General features: G+C 37.8%; 1 protein-coding gene across 1 annotated transcript in view; it reads left to right on the top strand.

Annotated features, from left to right (window-relative positions):
- The window catches only part of FBN2 (fibrillin 2), a 251,867-nt gene that overhangs the window by 160,225 nt on the left and 71,409 nt on the right, over positions 1-20,233 (top strand). Inside the window, exons 19-25 of the mRNA XM_024571456.3 lie at positions 1,476-1,601; positions 6,410-6,529; positions 12,029-12,166; positions 12,752-12,802; positions 13,274-13,399; positions 16,694-16,921; positions 17,450-17,575. Coding sequence (XP_024427224.2) covers positions 1,476-1,601; positions 6,410-6,529; positions 12,029-12,166; positions 12,752-12,802; positions 13,274-13,399; positions 16,694-16,921; positions 17,450-17,575 — 915 coding nt within the window. The remainder of the gene's footprint in view (positions 1-1,475; positions 1,602-6,409; positions 6,530-12,028; positions 12,167-12,751; positions 12,803-13,273; positions 13,400-16,693; positions 16,922-17,449; positions 17,576-20,233) is intronic.

Below are 20,233 nucleotides of genomic sequence, written 5' to 3'. Positions count from 1 at the left end.
TTCACATCATGTTCCTGCTATGTGTGTCTTCACATCGTCTTCCCCCTGTGTGTCTTCACATCATGTTCCTGCTATGTATGTCTTCACATCATCTTCCCCCTGTGTGTCTTTATTTCATCTTCCCCCTGTGTGTCTTTATTTCATCTTCCCCCTGTGTGTCTTCACATCATGTTCCTCCTGTGTGTCTTCACATCATCTTCCTGCTATGTATGTCTTCACATCATCTTCCCTCTGTGTGTCTTCACATCATGTTCCTGCTATGTGTGTCTTCACATCGTCTTCCCCCTGTGTGTCTTCACATCATGTTCCTCCTGTGTGTCTTCACATCATCTTCCTGCTATGTGTGTCTGTCTCTCTCCTCCCTCTATTTGTGAACACCTCTCAGTTTGGATTATGATAACTAGATTACTTATATAACAATTCTATTTCCAAATAAGGTCACAGTCTGTGGTATTAGAGGTTAGGACTTCAATGTACCTTTTTTGAGGGACACAATTCAACCCGTAGCATGGGGTAATTGGTAAATATATTGTGACACAACCACTTGACAAAACAAACAATATAGGGAAAGTTATGGTAATGCTTGAAATATAACAGTAATTTTTTAAAATCAAGATTCAAAATTGGAACAAAAACATAATATCCAAAGGTAAAAAGATCAGATAAAACACAAAAACTTCATATTATCAGTAGTGATAGAATTATGGGAAATATTTTTTCAATCTCTGTTTTCTGAATTTTTAAAATGTCAGTATATTGTTTGGTCAGGTACTATTGTTATTTGCAAGACGAAAAATGTAACTTTCATCAAAGGAAATCTTCACACCCAAACCGAAATTTTTATTTTTGTCATTAACTATACTTGCAAAAATGAGAGTGTGGATATCAAGATAAAATTCAATGTGATCTTCTTAAATTCGAGCTTTAAATATTTTCTAGGCTGTTCTGTATTGCTAAGGAATATATAAAATGCATCATTAATTTCCATTACTAATTAATTGCTTCTGAGTTAAAAACATAATGGGACAAGATTAGTAAATACCTTTTATTCAACTACTATAATGCATACTTTATTATAATTTTAATCAAAAAGTTTTGTTTAATTGTTATTTTTATTACATATAAGCAAGCATCTACAGGTAGATGAGTTTCATCATTTAACCAATTTCACCAGTGCTTAGACTATATCAAATATAATCCCACTACAGGATAAGTAAATGAAGAACAAAGCCGTAATGTGTCTTTTCCAAACTATAATATACCTCCCAGGGACTTCAAAACATCTTAAAAGTGGCCACCAACATAAGAATTTTCCATTTGAATAAAACAATATATTTTGTTTGGGGATCAAAGAATGTGTTGTAGCTTCAAAGAGACTATGTCAAAAAGAGGAGTGAGAAAAAAATAAAAATAAATCGTTGGTCACTGTGCTGTTTCAATATGTGTGTCTCCTGTCTTCTGGCGGTTGCTTCCAGACATTGATGAGTGCTTGGTAAACAGACTGCTCTGTGACAATGGCCTCTGCCGAAACACTCCTGGGAGTTACAGCTGCACGTGCCCACCGGGGTATGTGTTCAGGATGGAAACGGAGACGTGTGAAGGTACCAGCTGTTCCTTGCCTTAGATGTGAATAAAGAAGTCCCTAGACAGGCATAACTGTCCAGTACACTGACAAAGCAGTATAGTAAAAAGAGTATTGTTTGAATATTTTAAATATCTTTATAGTTTCGTTCAGTTAATATGCCAGTTTTAGAAATAGCATGCACCTAACAGTTTATGAATACCATTAGTTTTGTTCCATTCAGATAAAGTAATGACAGACATTTGAGACAAACATTTTGAAGTCTAAAAACAGAAGTGAAAAAAAAGTGAAAGGGGCCCTGGCTGGTGTGGCTCAGAGGACTGAGTGCCAGTGGTTCAGTTCCCAGTCAGGGCACATGCCTGGGTTGCAGGCCAGGTCCCCAGTTGGGAGTGTATGAGATGCAACCACACGTTGATGTTTCTCTCCCTCTCTTTTTCCCTCCCTTCCCCTCTCCCTAAAAATAAATTAATAAATCTTTTTTTTTAAAAAAGTGAAAGGAGCCACTTTGTTTTAGTTGCTGAAATATGATGATGTCAGATTTTTGTTTGTTTATATTGTTTTCCTATAGTAAAAACCACTGTGACACATTAGACTAGGGGAGCCTGAATTGTAATGGCAGATTCAGCTCGTAAGCATTTTATTTATGAAATGATTGATAAAGTACCTCAGAGGTTGGCCCAGAAAATATTTGGGACCTGACTAAAAATGGTTACCTTAACTAAATTTATAGTCTAAAAAATTGTCCTTTTCACCTGATATTTAAAAGTTATTGTTTGGGCTTGCAGATCATACATCACTGTGTAAAAGCTGTTTTCTTTTAACCATATTTTTATGCCGTGGAAGTTACATGAATGAGTTAAATGCTTAGGGAAGGCCTCATTTTTAGAGAGATACCAGCTCAGTAATAAGTGCATTCAGTTATGTTTTTGTTTCTTGATCAAAGTACTGTGTGTTTCAGAATAATCTGTCGTATGACTACTAGTCATTGTTTCTTTCAAAGTCTCACTTTGTGGGCCTACAGAAGTGTCCCATGATATTATCAATGCAGCAACTACTTTTGAATAGTAACTTTTAAAAAGAGATTTCATCTTTAATTATTTTGAATAACCCTTTCCTTATCTGTTCAAGTATTTGTTTCTTAGTGACTCCACAGCCAAGAAAACTGCAAATGGTAATATTATGCAAAAAGATGTTAACATTCTCCCTTCATCTTATTGTTTAACTTCAAAGCATTCTTGTGAACAGAAACAAGTTAGGACTGGAAAGAGATGCCAGAGCACAAATGATGCAGCTGAAGTCAGTGAAATGCATTTACAACGTGCAATTCTAAGTCTGAATTGAATTGGAGGGATCACTGAAAAACAGTAATTAGCCTGAAGGCAAAAACAAAGGAAAGAAAACAGCATAAAATACTGTTTTTGTAATCTTAGTTCTGATAACTGTTTCACCTCCTGCCCACCCCATTTTGCAGAGGCTTCTCAAAGGAAAGCACTCATTCTGTTGCCAGTTAAAGTAGTTGAAGGTTCATCTTCTCCATGGATGAGCCAGGGGCACATGAAAGTTTTGAGTGTCTTTCTGTAAGATATAAAAGCTCTTATTTTAAACCAGCTTAGGCTTCTCAAATGTATTCAACCAGAAGCTTTATTTTCTAGCACCCACTCCCACCTACCCCTAACATCTATTCTTCAAAATTGCTCTGAGAAACATACTCTGTAAAAAAGTATTCTAGCTGTATTTCCTCCATGAGTAAGTATTTTGGTGGGTGGGAGAAGGGATTTCAAGGGTTTATTAATCATTTTTTTTCTTTATTCCCAACTTTCCACACTTCCTTCTCACCATCTTTTATCATTTTACCTATTGTCTGTTGGAGGATTAAGCTTCTGTTAAATGTTAAGAAACTCTTGCAAGCAAGAACAGTTTAGAATAGCTTCTTGATTTAACTGAGAAGCTGATGATTATTAGGACTGGTTTCCCTATCCACAGCAACATTACCCATTGGTGCTATTGTAAGAGAGACACATAATGGAGAACTAAATAGATAGTGTCTTTGATTCTGTTTGGCCAAAGTTTGGTTTGTATAACTGAATTGTCAATGATATTTATAGCACACCAGTATTTCCTCCATTGTAACGAGTAAGATGGAGTTGAAGGGCACTAACAGCCAGCATATCAAAAAAGAAAGAAAAAGGAGGGACTCTCCTGGTTACATGAACAATTGAAGAGTAGGAGCAAATGGTGTTTAATAATGGTGTTGACTGATTACATAAATATTACAGCACATTAATACAAAATCAGGCAACAAATAAGGATTAGAAACAGTTTTCTTCCCTCATTTTGTCCAAAGGATAATTGTTCCTGATAAATCTGAGCCTTTTCTTTAATATGAAAAATATTTTATATCTGTCATTCATAAGAAAGAAGTTTATATTATGTAAATAAAGAAGAAATGATAGAGAAATATTTTGGCTTGAACCTTGTGACACTGGCAGAAATGAAGATGATTTATCATGAGAAACCTAACCAAGTAACTTTTACTTCCACATTTTCTTCCCACTGTTATTTGCATTTTATTAAATATTTTGCCAAAAAAAAAAAAGACCTGAAGACCACGAATCTCTTTTTTCCTTTGGGTCACCTCCTTATTTCCACCATCAAATTCACACAGTAAATTTGTCTGCCTGAAGCACTTCTCTTCATTCTGTTCTTCCTAAACTAATTTCCAAAGACTAGACGGGGAATTATTAGCAGATTCATTACAGACTCTATGTTTCTCTGTATATATTTGCTATATTCACCAATTTTGTTTGTCATTCACATTTTCAATAGACTATTTGAAATATATAATAGCAGTAATGATAAAGTTCCTCTGCTATTTCAGACTGAAGTTACAAAAAATTTATTTTACTTTTTGTTTGAGCTCTGAGAGCCTGTGAAAGTTAAAATTTTTACAGCAAGCACTGTGGTTTAGATTGTGTTTCCAGTGACATAACTAGTTAAATGTAAACCAGATGTTCTTTGAAGTTTATTTCCAGGAATGTACAGTGAACTGTTTCAATTCCTGGTTCCATGACATTTATAACATAAAAACATTGTATTTAAAGAAAAATTAAACAGTTGATATCTGTAGCTGTCATTGCATGTGTTTATAGTTTTTGAGTTCATAATTGCTTAATTTAAAATAGGGATTTTGAAAACATGATACATTTTTCTGTCTTAGGAGCTTCTGACAAATGAAATAGGTGAGCTATCTAGAGTCTGTCCTCATATTAGTTATCTGCTTCCTGACTCTCTGATTCTTTTTTTACATTGTGTTTCTATGGAAAGAATTTCAGTACTCTGGAGTAGATTTTTTTCATTCCAAATGTGTGCTATATTTACAAAAACCTGTTGTTGTACTTTTCTTTTAAGAGGTTTTCTTGCTACAGACATCCTGAAAGGAAGATGTATTTATATTTCCTCAAACAATTTTTACTTCAGAAATTAAATTACCACCTGGAGGATATTTCTTTAGTAGTTTTGAAGTAGCAAAGAAGGAACACACCTGTTTTCCACATTGATTTTTAATTTGCATTTCAAGTCTACAGACTTGAAAATCAACAGTGAGCTCTGCCTTTTCAGGACCAGTTTCGTTTATATATTTGACTTGAGACATTCAAGAGCAAGCATTACAATGTTACAGTTATTTATCTGTGTGTTTTCTTCAATGTAGTATGTTATATTTAATTCAAAGGGATGTTCCGAGAAAATATAAGTATTCTGGTGAACTCAGAATACATATAAGTATTCTGGTGAACTCAGAATACTTATAAGTATTCTGAGAAAATATAAGTATTCTGGTGAGACCCTAGTTAGTGTTCAACAAAAAAAAAATCTTGAGATATGTTAATCTGTTTCAGATAACCAAGTACAAAAAGAAATCTGTGTACCCCTTCCTTAAATTGAGTGGTTGAATTTATACTGAAAGTCAGTCTTTGATATTGTTGCTAATATGGTACCTGAAATTTGTATTTATTTTTAACTAACTCCTGGTCAGCTTTTTAATTTTATTGGTTTGACATTTTCATTAGTCACCATTGAGAACATAGGCATACTCTAATTCTGTTTACTTCTGACTATCAACAGGAATTGTTTAGATTATGGCATATGATTTGACTTAGGGCTCAAATTAATGCTAGTAAGGTGTATATGAAGCAATTAAAAATTTTTTGGCTTTTTTATTTTACCAAACATATATATATGTATATATGCTTTAAAAAAAAAAAACAACTCCACACGAAACATGTAAATGTGGCCAAGCTAACAAGAGAGGGAGGTGGGTGAGGACTGGAGGAGAATGCTGTGCCTGGCAATGAAATGTCATCCCTTATTTTCTGATTTGTATTCAGGAGTTTGGAGTTAAGGCCAGCATGGTGCTGTTTTATCTCTAATACAGGCTTTTAAAATTTCTAACACTTCATGGAGCCATACAGTCAACCCCTGTGCACGACATGGAGTCAAAATTCAAATTTCCCACAGGACAATGATATCTTAATATGGGGGAAAATTAATACAATTTATGTAAAGCTGTATAAAATAGTGAAGATTCACATACAAACCCTTTCAAATGGGCTGCTTCCTGACGTCCTACTGCATCCCCAGTCATGTATATGTGTATCCATGCTGTAAAATGCATGTCTCTATTCCCCATTCACTTCATGCTTCATAGATCCATATTAAAATTACAAGAGCCAAGTTTACCAGACGTTCTGGCATAGCATGGCTTGTTGGAATAATATTTTCCAGAAACACATGGCAGTTCTAACAGAATCTTTTCCTTCTGGATTGTAGATATAAATGAATGTGAAAGCAACCCATGTGTCAATGGGGCCTGCAGGAACAACCTTGGATCTTTCAATTGTGAATGTTCTCCTGGCAGCAAGCTCAGCCCCACAGGATTGATCTGCATTGGTAAGATGCACGCAAGGTGCCAACGTGTCCGTTTCCCTGCAGAGATAACCTGAGGCCTCAGACCTCACTGTGGATACAAACAGAACATGATTCCAGGGAGCTAATAATTAGGAGTTACTCTAGATGTTTTCTCTTGTTGTCATCATAGAAGTAAAACATGAGAGCATGAACTGGACAGGCCCTTAAATTTCGTTAGATTCTAGGAAGTGTTCCTTTCTTAGAAGTAGATACATGATGCTGTAAGTTATAAGCATTTCCATACCACACACATATTTATACTTGTTACTCTAAGAATGCCTTCGGCATCAATACAGTCAAATCCCCTCTGTGTACTTTTTATAAACAACGTTCAGTGTTCAACAAAAATGTGATAGCATTTGGACTCAGTTAACAGGAAAAGAATTTGAAGGTTTTAAGCTTTAAACACATAGAAAGAATTTGTTGTTTTCTCATTTCTCCCATCAATCACAAATTTATAGGCTTCAAGGAAGAGAAAGTAACTATTTTAAGTTCAGTTCTTGATAATAACAGTAGGGTGTACATAAAACAACATCATTTGACCAATTACTATAAAGAATAATTCCACACATGTAAGGGTGGAAAAAAATTTAAAAACTGCTGTATTTTTGGACTATGAGATGCACCCCCCCAAATTTGGGAGGGAAATGGGGGTGCATGTTATAGTTTGAATGTAGCTTAACTGGCTTGCTGTGGTGAGGGGGACAGTGGCAGAGCAAAATTTTTTTTCCTATTTTCCTCCTCTAAAACCTAGGTACATCTTATGGTCTGAAAAATATGGTATCTCTAATTTTTTTCCTGCTTTTAGTGTCTGTGGCTCCATTGTCTAGACCAGAAATGTCAAACTCATTTTAACCGGGGGCCACATTAGCCTCGAGGTTGCCTTCAGAGGGCCAAATGTAATTTAGGACTGTATAAATGTAACTACTTACTAACAGTTAAGCAAGAGCTCGCCATTGCCACCAGGTAGAAACAAGGTGCCGGGCCGGATAATACAATCCAGGGGGCCTGATTCAGTCCACAGGCCTTGTGTTTGCCACCTGTGGGCTAGGAATACCACCATTTATATCATTAGCTAGTATCTACCTTTAAAGTGAACTAAATGTATTAGGAAAATATTTCAGTTTTGCATAGTACCATGTACATTGGAAGTTTTTTGTTATCTAGCCAGTGCAAATTTTCAATTTAATATTTGCCAAAAACAACAGTATTTTCAGTATTATGTCCGCTGATAACAATATTTAGCTGATAATATGATAGTGCTAGAGTGCGTGTTTGTTACCTGAAGGGAAATGACCAAGTCCAAAGTTACCAGTGAAAACCTTCCCTTTGGAAATCCCACATCAGTTGGTGAAATGTGAGGCTTGCTCGGCTCTCCATGTTCAGAAATAGACTGCCATCTGCCTGGGGCCTTACATTTTTTCTTATAGAATTCCAGAGTGGGAGGTGGGGGAAGGAGGCATGTGGGTTGGATCTGGTAAGGCAGAAGTATTTTTGCTAAGCCACAATTTCCAACTGAGATAAAGTCATTTTATTATGCAAAGGAAATGAACTCAGCATTAGTTAATTAATGTCTCAGAAAACTAAATCTGTATGCCACTTGGGCAATCAAAGATATCTTAGCTCTACTTCGTCATAAACACTTCTGTTATTTTGGCCTTTTACCCTTATACTTATTAATGAAAAAAGAACAAAGGCTTTTTATTCCTAAGTCGTTATGTTGGGCAATTTCACCATGATTTTTTCAGGGAATGTGTTATGTGTTTTTATTCATTATCATCAAATTTGATCATTATTCATTATGATCAAATATCCCAGCCTAAAGCTGCTCAGAAAGATAGTTACTTAATATTTTAAAAATTTAGACATAATTTTATCTGTTTTTTTTCATTTAAAGCAGAATTCTAAATTTAAAAAGGAAATAAATGGAAAACAGTATATATAGAAACTTTTTTTGATAGGACTGTCAAATGGTTCTAATCTGGGGTTAGCCTGCAAACAAACTGCGCTCTCATACGGTCTCTAAATTTAGAACAAAATAAAGATTCCCTGATGTGATTGCAAATTTAAAATTAAGTTACAGCACATGAGTTAGTTAGATACTAAAAATAATTAGGAATTTAGAGTATATTCTGCAAACTTCCTAAATATAAATTAATCTTAAACTGTTTTGTAAACTTCTTGAAAAAACTATTATATTCTGTTTGAAAATCATTAAAAATGATAGAACGGTAAATTTTATTCATGCGTTACAGTGCTCACACTTGATGGCTCCCCATAATCCGAACCAGTTTCCCTCGTGTTTGGCTTGGGCCTGCATCCCGTTGTCCAGTTACACGGATGTGACAAGGGCAATGACCTCTCTGGTGCCAAACCCAGTGGTCTGTTCTCATTCCTCATCTTAGCCTGTGTTAGCAGTGGTTGGCATAATTCATCAATCACCCTTTCTCAAGAAGTTTCTCATTTTTGATCCCCTTTTCTCCGTTCTCTTTTCTGGTCCAGTTTCTCGATTTTTTTTTCTTTCATATTTTCCTGCTCTCCAATGTGAAGTGTACCTCAGGTTAGTCTTTGAGCCTTTTATTTTTCAAATGTCTACACTCATGCTGACGTGGCCTCCACATTGACTCTCAAGTTCATCTCTTCACCCTCAGCCTCTCCACTGATTGCAGACTTGTCTTTCCATCTGTCTGCATAGTGTCTCCATTTGGACACATTTCTAATAGACATTTCAAACTTAATATGTCTAAAACCAAATTCCTGTCCTTCAGCCTAAACCTGTGTCTCCTAGAATCATTTCTGTCTTGGAAAAATGACAACTCCATTCTTTCAGTTTCCAGAGCCAAAAACTTTTCAGTCACCTTTGATGCCTTTCTCTCAAACTCCACACTGAATCCATCAGCAAATCCTGTTGATTGTACTTAAAGTTTATCCATATTTCAACTACTACTCACCATCACCACCAGCAACCCTCAATCTTAGCCACCATTATTTCTCTCCTTGATTATTACTGTAGCCTCTAAACTGCTTATCCTGCTTTATTTTTTTCAGAGATTTAAAAAAATTACTAAGTTTATTGGGGTGCTGTTGGTTAATAAAATCACATAGGTTTCAAGTGTACAATTCTATAATAATACATACATGTATTCATTTATTAATAGATTGCATCGTGCATTCACCCCCCAAAGTCAGTTCCTTCTGTCACCATATATTTGATTCTCTTTACCTTCTTCTGCCTGTCCTCACCCCCCTTCCTTCTGATCACTGTCAGTGTTTTCTGTGTCTGTGAGTTTTTGTTTGTTTATCCTGTTTTTTTCATTTGTTGATTTCAGTTTTATATACTACATATGAGTGAAAGCATATGGTTCTTAACTTTTTCTGTCTTATTTTGCTAAGCATGATACTGTCAAGATCCATCCATGTAGTCTCTTGGCAAATGGCAGTACTTCATCTTATCTATCCCTTGACTGTATAACTCCACGTGTATTCTTTGTGTGTTATATACACACAAATAAGTGAGAGAGAGGAGGAAGGGAGCGAGGGAGAGAGACAGACAGACAGACAGACAGAGAGAATGCATGCCGTTACAGACTGCGGGCTGTGAAATCAGACCGGGCAGGTTTGACTTGATGCTGACACCACACTAACTGGGTGGTGACCTTGGGTAAATTAGTTGACCTCGGTGTGCCTCAGTTTTCTCATCTGCAAACTGTACATAACTTAGAGGGTTATTCTAACAAATCAATAAGTAAGACATGGAAAGCCTTTAATAGTGCTCATGGCTACCTCAATAAATATTAGCAAGTACTATTACAATATATCTTAAAATGACTACAGCCAAGGTGATAAATTAATTAGTCCTAGTCCTTGAAACATACAGTATCTGGACTATTTACATCCATAGTAGCCTTATGGGGGCTTCTCTGTTTCCTCTGTGCTATGGAATTTACAGGTTTGAGCCTGTAAAAGTCTGTAATTCCAGGCCTGATACAAATGCTGATGAGCAAGTCCTTTTCATTTGAATACAGTTTTTCTACCCAAAGGAATCTGAAAACAGTAAAATGCAAACTGACTGTTTATCTCTTCTCCACACCCTTGCCCCACAACTTTTTGTATCCAGTCAGGGACAGAGTTGTTTGTTGTTTTAACCTCTGTCCCAGAGGGCTTGGGCTGTAGGTGACTTCTTCTCACCCACCACTGTGTTCCGGAGGGAATCAAAAATTACAAGTTATCCCTTCATGGGCCTGCCAGTTTCATTGTGGTTCCTTTTCTGTTTCTGGTTATGTTTTGTCTTTATTGTTGAATTTAGCAGTAAAACTTTATCTGCCCATATTTTTAATTGAGTTTTAAAATAAATACTATTGGGATATGCTTTTTCTTTATTGTTTTCCAAATATATGTGCCACAATATGCTATTAAGATTTGTTAAATTGTTTTACACATCACCTGCATTGGAACCACTGGAGCAGCTGGTCAAATGCATGTTCTGGGCCTCATACTTGGAGACTCATGAATCTGCATCTTAGCAAGAGCCTCAGTGATGTCATGCACACTGAGCCGAGAGCCACAGTTCTACAAGAAAACCTTTGTGAATGACTTTGTAAATGATAGACTTTACCCAGTGAGTATTCGCCGTGTTAATTTTGACTGGACTCCTTGTTGCTGCTCCAAAATCAATTATTTAACAGTCAGTTAATGAGGAACTTCAATTTGATGTGGAGACATAGTCTAAAAATGTTGGGAGTAGTTATTACTAGATGGTTGGATTACAAATGAATTTTATAATTTCTTTTCTATTTCCACAAATACTTTACCATAAACATGTGTTGCTTTTTGAACCGGAGATAAAACAACACATAGGTATGCATAGGAAAATGCCTGCAAGAAAATACGTCAAATACGAGCCTTGGTGTGTCTTACTGGTAGTGTTATAGGTGATGTTTATTTTCTTCTTTATCTTTTAGATTTGTTTTGTTTTCAAATTATTCATCAGATTCAGTATCTTCAGTTGGAGAAATACTGGCTTCTCTCTAATTATAGAACCTAAATTGTTTGTAGTTTTTTGAGTGGGGAATTGGGAGAGATTATTTCAGGAAATTTATTTGATAAAATATTAAATAACAAAGCAGTTACCATAAAGGATAGACCTTATGAGTATTTTGCACAAAAGTAAATATGTTTTACAATAATGCATTGAGTTTGCAAGTATCAGCATAAAATGTTGTGCAACAGTGGCCACTCCTAGAATACCAGCAGATATGATTGTATTAATTACCATATCATGTGAAATACGTATAGTGAAATACTTGATTTATGTGTACGTAATATACTACTATATTTAAACGCATGTACAAGTAAATGTGTTCAAAGGATATGCTGTTAAATTGATCATAAATAATCCTTTTGGTTTTTTGAATACTGTAAAAAATATCACTGGTATGTACAAGAGATGTGAGCTCCCTATCCTTTCCTATTCCTTTTTAGACAGTCTGAAAGGGACATGCTGGCTCAACATCCAGGACAACCGCTGTGAGGTGAACATCAATGGAGCCACTCTGAAATCTGAATGCTGCGCCACCCTCGGAGCTGCCTGGGGGAGCCCCTGTGAGCGCTGCGAACTAGGTAGGAGCCTGGCCAGGGGGCTCTGGGCTTCTCATTGGAAAGCCTCCCCCTCCCCTAGGCAGCTCACTATGTATTTCCATAGTGAAGAAGACAATAGGTCATTACAGTCCCTAAAATGTTCTCTTTTCTGATGGGATTTATTCACTTCTTAAGATACATATTTCGTGTATCCTTTTACTGTAATCAGACCTTCTGAGTATTTTAGACAAGGCAGGGAATCAGCTAGAATTTAGCTTCTGGATGAATATCGGTATTCTCCAGTGTCCTTGATTGCCTGTGCCCCCGTAGAACATCACGTTTCTTTAAATCTTTTATTTGTAATTCAATTGGCAATGTGAAAGCAAAAAGGAGTTTTCGTAGGAATCATCAAGGGAGTCTCACTGGGGTTCAGCACTGATGCAGTTACCACAGCACGTCCTGGGCCGCACTGAATGCAGCAGCGGGCAGCTGGAGCCCTTGGCCTCTAAAACCCCAGCTTGTGGTTTCTATTTAGTTCCATTTAATTCCATTAGACTGTTTCTTGAGCTTAAGACAGTTGTATTTCCTTTTACAATGAAGTGAAAATGTGTCCCATTGTTCTCACAGATACAGCTTGCCCGAGAGGCTTTGCCAGGATTAAAGGTGTTACTTGTGAAGGTGGGTGTTTTGCTGGAAGACACCGTAAATCTTGTAAGCAGTATGTAAAATTAACCTTGACTCTCGCACTTTGGAGATATCATTTTCAATAACCTTAAAATTTCAGTAAAAATACTCAGTGGAATGAACAAATGCTTTAGAATACTATTCTTAGGAAACAGCTTAGAGTTTCCCATTTTTCCTCTTTATACTGTTGTGAAAATTTTCACGAGGCCACCACTAGCCTTTAAGGCACAGAACAGCTGGCAGAGGAACACGTCTGGGCTGTGTTTTATGGGCCGGCAAGGCTGCGGTAATTTTCACAGCTGGTACCTAGGAAAACCGGTGGCTGTATTGTGGAATATTTCGGCTTAACTCAAGTAATAATTCACATTGTATTGCAAATTGAATATGCTGTATAGGAAGTAAGACTACACCTGCTTTTTCTATTTGTAACCTCTTTATCCCTACACTTGCTTCATTTCCCTGCAGATGTTAATGAGTGTGAGGTGTTTCCTGGCGTTTGTCCAAATGGACGCTGTATTAATAGCAAAGGATCTTTTCATTGTGAGTGCCCTGAAGGCCTTACGTTGGATGGAACTGGCCGTGTGTGTTTGGGTAAGGGTCATGCCCTGGTGTGTTTTATGCATAAAACCAGCCATGAATTTTTGTTATTCTTTGGGCTATGACCAGTCCAAAACCATTAGGTCCATAGCTAGAAACACTTTAAGTGAGATATTTTAAGGGACAGTCATTAATGGGTACTTTTTAAATGAATGCATTTCAGTGAAATGATTTCTGTATAATACCAAAAGATGGTATTGCTCAAAAATTTGCCTCAAAAATGATAATTTCTTTAAGCAGATATTTTAGGCAGGTTCAGTCTTTCACAATGAGTCAGTGGAGTAAGAGAACTGTATTTTGAACATGGAAGAAAAATTGGAGGCTAAGGTTTGAAGGGAACATTTACCCGCCCACTACAGCTGTGCCCTTAGACCGCAGTGGGAAGGTCAAGGTCGAAGTTATGTTTTTTCTCTTTGAAAACATTGACAGTCCCTTTTCTTCCTTGACTACCGTTACAGTTTAAACTTTATTTATGCTTTATTTTCTAAAGAACTAAAATGAAAAGGCTCTTTCAACATTGCGTTATAGGAATGCCTTTTTGACCTTATTTTTTATTGGCATCGTGCTTGTCTGAATTTGAGTTTCAGGACTGAAAAAGAAACTTGTATTAATTCTATATTGTAGTTGCACAATTTTGTTATTTACTTATAGGATTTTATCCAATATGCTGTGGAACAGTTTTAAAAATAAGCTTATGTAGTCTTGTATTTTAAATTTAAGCTTACAGACAAAGCATGAACAATGGTGATGTTATTGTATATTCAAAGATCTTTAAGGTATTTATGTATATGTCAGAGATTTTTTAAATTAGTAGTAAGCAAAAAATGTTTGTAATATTATACAGTTTAGTTACTACAATTAACAGATTTCATTTTAAGTAAATTTCTTATGACATATTTAAATTTGGATATCAAATAGGACTGTAAAATCATATGGAAATGTTTAGAAATTAATAATATCTAAAGTGTGATTAAGGAAAGATTCTTTTCAGATTTTTATGGTTAAATAATTTATGAAATTTTGAGAAAAGTACAGTGTTGTTTGAAGATGACTGTCAGTCTTGTTCAAGTGACTAATGAAATCAAGTTGCCTTCAGTAACCAAATAAACATATATGATGATATATCATTGATTGTGAATTATCGCTAAGCAAAATTAATCTCTAATAACATCACTCAAAATTAAACCATCTGTAATATTCTAAAAGGATATGTTGAATTTTTCATCTCTGTACCTTGATTACATGTTTTTGTCACTACTTCAATTATGCTACGTTATTAATTCATCGTAGCTGGGGATGTGAGAAAATTTGAAGAAGATATTGTCATATAAAAATGTAAAATTTTCTGAGAATAAAAGTAGAGGTGAACTGCTTTGTTAGAATTGATCTAAATCGGGGATCCCAAACTGCAGCGCTTTCAGGGGACAGGCAGGTAACATAGATGAGTGAAGTGGTAATAAGGAGTGGTGGGGACTGCAGCGAGCTGCAGAGTACATATATCATCTAGAAGCTTCCCAATCTATATTTTAATTTCTGTGCGAGGCATTCACAACCTTCACAGGCCATATGTGGCTGGTGTGCTGACGGTGTTTAGATTCCTGATGTAAATATTGATAGAGATCTCAGTAGTAAAGACACCAGATTATTCTGCCAGGTTATCGTAACATTTTACATACTTAGTTCAAATGGTTTAAAAAAAACCAAATCCTAGAATACCTTCTTGAGCAAATTACTACCTCTTACTTCAGAAACAATTTGACTCAAGCCAGAGTTCTCAGGCTACCTGTACTTAATCAAAACTGTCACATCTTGTTAATGTCCTTACTTCCCCGGTGACAGTGTAGGATGGAGCTGGCTGTGAGACCAGCCCCTGAGGACCGTGTGGTAACGAGGCTCATCAGGTTACTGTCACCTTCACAGTGGCAGAGAATGTGGCTTCGGGATGATGTTACTGCAGATATAGAAGGCAGTACATACCTTGCATATCTGTGAATACCTATATTTGGTCTGCCAAACCAAAATAAAAACGTGCCAGTTATTTTTTTCTTTAAAAATAGGACTTCTTAATTACAATACTTGGAAATGTATGTAACTTGAAGCTAATGGAAGTTACTAGAGTTGATGTTACTTCAGTGGAGAACTTGAAAGAGTCACTATTGACAGTAAATAAAATAGAAAGCACATTTATTTATTTGTGTTTACATTTCCATTCGGGATCTCTTTCCCTCTGTTAAACAACTTTCAGGTTTAGGAAATGATTTAATGTCTTGAAATATTCTTATCAAATAAAACATGTTATTTGGTTAAGGAAAACCTTTTTTGAACTCATCCATATTTGCAATTTGACAGAGAAGCATTTGACTGTAGTTTGACCAACAACTCTGTTGGCTAACAGATAACTGTGCTATTTATAGATTATGCTATTGATTGATCTTCTAAGGTACTAGCTCGCATGCTGAAACATTAGTATGCTTCGAGGTTGAGGGGAAAATACGACAGTTAAATAATTTGGTACCTTACTAGAGTAGATATGTATAACCTGGAGCAAAAACCATAATGCAAAAGATTAATTTTGCAGGAAAAAAAATTTGTACAACAGTAGTTTTCCTTTATAAAGGTATTTTAATAGTTGTACTAATTAGCCCTGGTCCGTGTGGCTCAGTTGGTTGAGTGTCGGTCATCCTGTAAACCAAAGAGTTCACAGGTTAGGTTCCTGGTCAGGGCACATGCCTAGGTTGTGTTCAGTCCTGGCCGGGGTGCATACGAGAAGCAACTGTTTTATGTTTCTCTCTCACATCAATGTTTCTCTCCCGCTCTTTAAAGTCAATAAGCATGTCCTCCGGTGAGGATAAAAAAATAGTCGTACAGATTAGCAAATAGTGTTGATAATTTCCTATTTATGACTAGGATCTGACAAGAGTGCTTAGAAGCCACTTTAAGCAATTCAGTGAACAAGGAGAATCTGTCACCAAAATTATTTTATTCTTTCTGAAGGGGGCAATACAAGAAAGGGATCGTAGGTAATGGTATGAAAGGGCCTTATCACAAAGGAACCTTTTCTTTCTAAAGGTGGCTTGTGAGAATTAAGTGATGCTAAGGGAGAACCCACCTTTGCTCGCATTAGGTGGCTGTCATTATGGAGGCCATTCCAGGAGGTCCAGGACTGGGTCGCTCACCTGCAGGTGTAGCTCCAGGACCTGGCATCATGCCAGGGTCCATGCAGACTTTTGGTACCTGAATGTTCAGTGTATAGCTCCATCTCAAACTGTGATTTCACCCTCCATGTAGACATCCGCATGGAGCAGTGTTACTTGAAGTGGGATGAAGATGAATGCGTCCATCCCGTCCCTGGGAAGTTCCGCATGGACGCCTGCTGCTGTGCTGTTGGGGCAGCTTGGGGCACCGAGTGTGAGGAGTGCCCCAAACCTGGCACCAAGGAGTATGACACCCTGTGCCCCCGGGGGCCTGGCTTTGCTAACAGAGGGGATGTCCTTACTGGGAGGCCCTTCTACAAAGGTAAATGAGCGGCGTGTTGGTCCCCCTACACTAACCCTTACCCTCCACATCCTGTGAGAATCGGTTGTGCTTCAAACATTTGGTTACCCACTTTATTTTCTTTGTTAAACATAATTTGTGGCCAGCCTTGATCCTGGGCGTATAAATCACCCAGGTAAGATGGTGTTGAAGTAATGATGTGAATCACTCTGCTTATCTCACTTTTCTTCTATTGTTCTACTGTAACTCTGCTTTCCTTAGCATGACCTGCTGCATGCAGCTTCGGTGCAGCCATAGATCCTCTAGACCCACACCTAGGCTTTACGAAACAAGTGGGCAGAAATACGGGCATCAGAACTCTTTGTGACGAACACAGACTTTTTCACAGTTGAAACTCTTTGTGTGGCATCAATGTGGTTATTGAAATTTTTGACGTCCCCCAATAACTTGGATACACTCTTTTCCATTATAATAGATTTTAAACTTAAGGTGATGGGCCTGTTCTTTTATATCGACCAGCTCTCCATTCCAGCTTTATTCTGCTTCTAGATATCAATGAGTGCAAAGCTTTTCCTGGGATGTGCACCTATGGAAAGTGCAGAAATACCATTGGAAGCTTCAAGTGCCGTTGCAATAGTGGCTTTGCTCTAGACATGGAGGAAAGAAACTGCACAGGTAAGATTGTTCTTTTGCTGTGTTCGATAAGCCCTGGCTCTCTTCCTTTTGTTATTTGAAAGTATTGGCATAAAAAAGCCCATCCTCTCATTGAGAACATGTATGTTTTTCTTTTTGTTTCCTTTTCCCTAGTCTTAAACTACTTCTCCAGACTGGTGAGAGTGCTGCAAAATAGTATGAAAATGCTATTTGTTATAGCTACAGGAACAACATAAAGTGTGATTTTTCAGAATATATGAGTACTAAAGAACATAGCCATTAAATCAACAATTGTATACACTTGATACAGTATTCTGTTAAAAATGATAAAGTTTAAAATAGAAAAGTAGTAACTTATTTTCCTCTTCCATGAACAGTTTTCAAAATAATTATTCTTTAGTCAGCATTCATATCCTTCTACATAAGTATTCCCTTTGTTCTGAAAGAATATGAAATTCCTAATTTTTTATTAAATAATATAACAAATTATCCTAATAACTTGAAATATATCTCCAAAATGCTATTTTTAAAACTTTTTTTCTTTATACTCTTTGGACTTTTCCCTTTTCTTCTGCCCTCACAGAAGAAAACCTACTTCTTCACGATCTTCTTTGAAATGTCTCTCTTGACTCCCTTCTGACCTCCTGCTCCGTGAGGGAGCACCAGATTCACTCATGGACCGACCCAGCCTCCACTACCTCAGAAGCACTTCAGAACTGTCCCTCTGGTCTTCTGAAGTTCCGCTGTGTTGTCTTTGTGCTACACCTCCTGTGCCCATCCCAGCTCTTAGCCCCCCACCATCTTTTTCTGCTCTGGGTGCTGAGCTTGGCTGGGAGAGTCTGGGGAGAGCTGACCGGGACCATTCCCCTTCAACCAGGTCAACCAGGCCCTCGCAGCTGCTCAGCCACACGTGTACTCACCTCTCCACAGCACTTGCTGAAATTCTCCCAGCACCGCTTCTAAGCCTCTGCAGACCCGCACGCCCTCGCGCATCCTCGTTTATTCCCTTCCTTATTGAGACCAGATCTGAGCCAGAACCCTCTCACACTTCCTCCTCTCTGCTAATAAAATTTCCTTTTCCTCCCTTAGTCTCTTCACTTTTAGAGGATGAGACGTGGTCTTCCTCAACTTTCCAGTTAATTCCTCTCTTTCACTCTCCTTCCCTTCTCCCACCTCAGGCCCTGCTCTGCCAGAGTTCACGTTTCTCTCACTAGCATCTCCCCTCTTTACTCGTTCCTTTCCCTGGGCTCATAAACAAAATGTCTCCTCAGCCCTTCTATTCCCCTCAAGTTATCATCCTGTTTTCCTGTTTCTATCTCTCGCCTCTCTTTTCACTAACCATTTTCTTTGTAACCCTGTGTAACGTGGACTGTTGCCCTCCTTCCTAAACATGTTCTTGCAAAAACACTTTTTCAAGTTAAAAAAATCTTACTCTTGTGCTTCTCCATGATCTCCTCAACCTCCTGCTAGATCCCCTCCTTGATTTTCTTCTCTCTTGGTTTCCATAGTACTTCCTGTCTCAGTTGCCCTTCCTCAACTGTGATGTACCTTCTCTAATCTCCACAGATTCTTCTGGACTCTGGCATTTTCCATCCCTTGAGCATTTTCCACAGTCCTTTGCACTCTTAGCATCCTGCCTGTGAGAATTGCACCTACCGTCATGACTTCATGGGTGGCCTCTGTTAGCTGCCTCCCAGGTGCTATCTCTAACCCTCTACTCTTCCAACTTTTCCAGCTTTATCTGGACAGTTTCTCCCTGCCTTAATCTCCCTTTGTTCCAACCCCGCCCCCCTTGGTCTGCCTAGGGACTTCCTTGTATGAATTGATAGGATAATTTAACTCAGGATAGAAACGTCAGACTTAATTTTGACATCTCCCTCTCCTGATGAAGGAGTGACAAAGTTATGTTCTTCCACCAACATGGCTGTTTCAAGTACTTACAGTATTTTTTCTAGACTATTGCAGATGCAGGTGTGGCCCCTGAGGAAGTAGACTCGGAGCAAAGATTAACATGCAGGAAGTTTATTAGGGGTTGCTCCTGGATCAACAGTTAGGGGAGGGAGGGGAGGGAAGCAGAAGTGGGCAGAGGAAGAAGTTGGGCTGTGAGGCAGTCCCAGTGTAGCCCTCAGCCTACCCCATGGGGGGGGGGGGGGCTCTGGATCTGGGATGGCTCACTAGAATTGTCTCGAGTTAGGACCAAGGGGCTAGGCATTAATGTAACTGCATGGTCGACCTTTGGATACCTTTGTCCAGAGAAAGGGTATAGCTGTGGGGAAGCAGTCCTCTTAGCCAAGGCAGTTCCTGAAGATAATTTACATCTCAACACTGTCTGTCAGCAACAGTCCCAACAGCTTGGGAGGGAAGGACCACTAAGTCCTTTCTTCCTGAAGGGAGAACTGGGCAACATATCATGGTGTCTACTGCATTGCAAAATCTTCTAACATCTTCCAGCCCGTTTATTTTCCACAGCCAGAAGCTTCATTTTCACAGCCGCCAGATTTATCATCCTGAAGCAGGGCTTAGATTGTTTAACCTGTCACAAAATAACTCCCGTTACTCAGACAACCCTAGACCTGGGAAAAGAAGGTCAGAGTTCTTCCAGTTCTGACTGCACTTCTTATTTTTGGTATGAAATTAGTGAAATCACTCAATGGCTCTGAGCTGCCTTTCTTTAGCTTG

The sequence above is a fragment of the Desmodus rotundus genome, chromosome 1 (genome assembly GCF_022682495.2).
Source record: "Desmodus rotundus isolate HL8 chromosome 1, HLdesRot8A.1, whole genome shotgun sequence".
In the NCBI taxonomy this organism is placed as follows: Eukaryota; Metazoa; Chordata; class Mammalia; order Chiroptera; family Phyllostomidae; genus Desmodus; species Desmodus rotundus.
The sequence above is the reverse complement of the archived record's forward strand: the minus strand, read 5'-3'. Positions and strand labels throughout refer to the sequence as shown.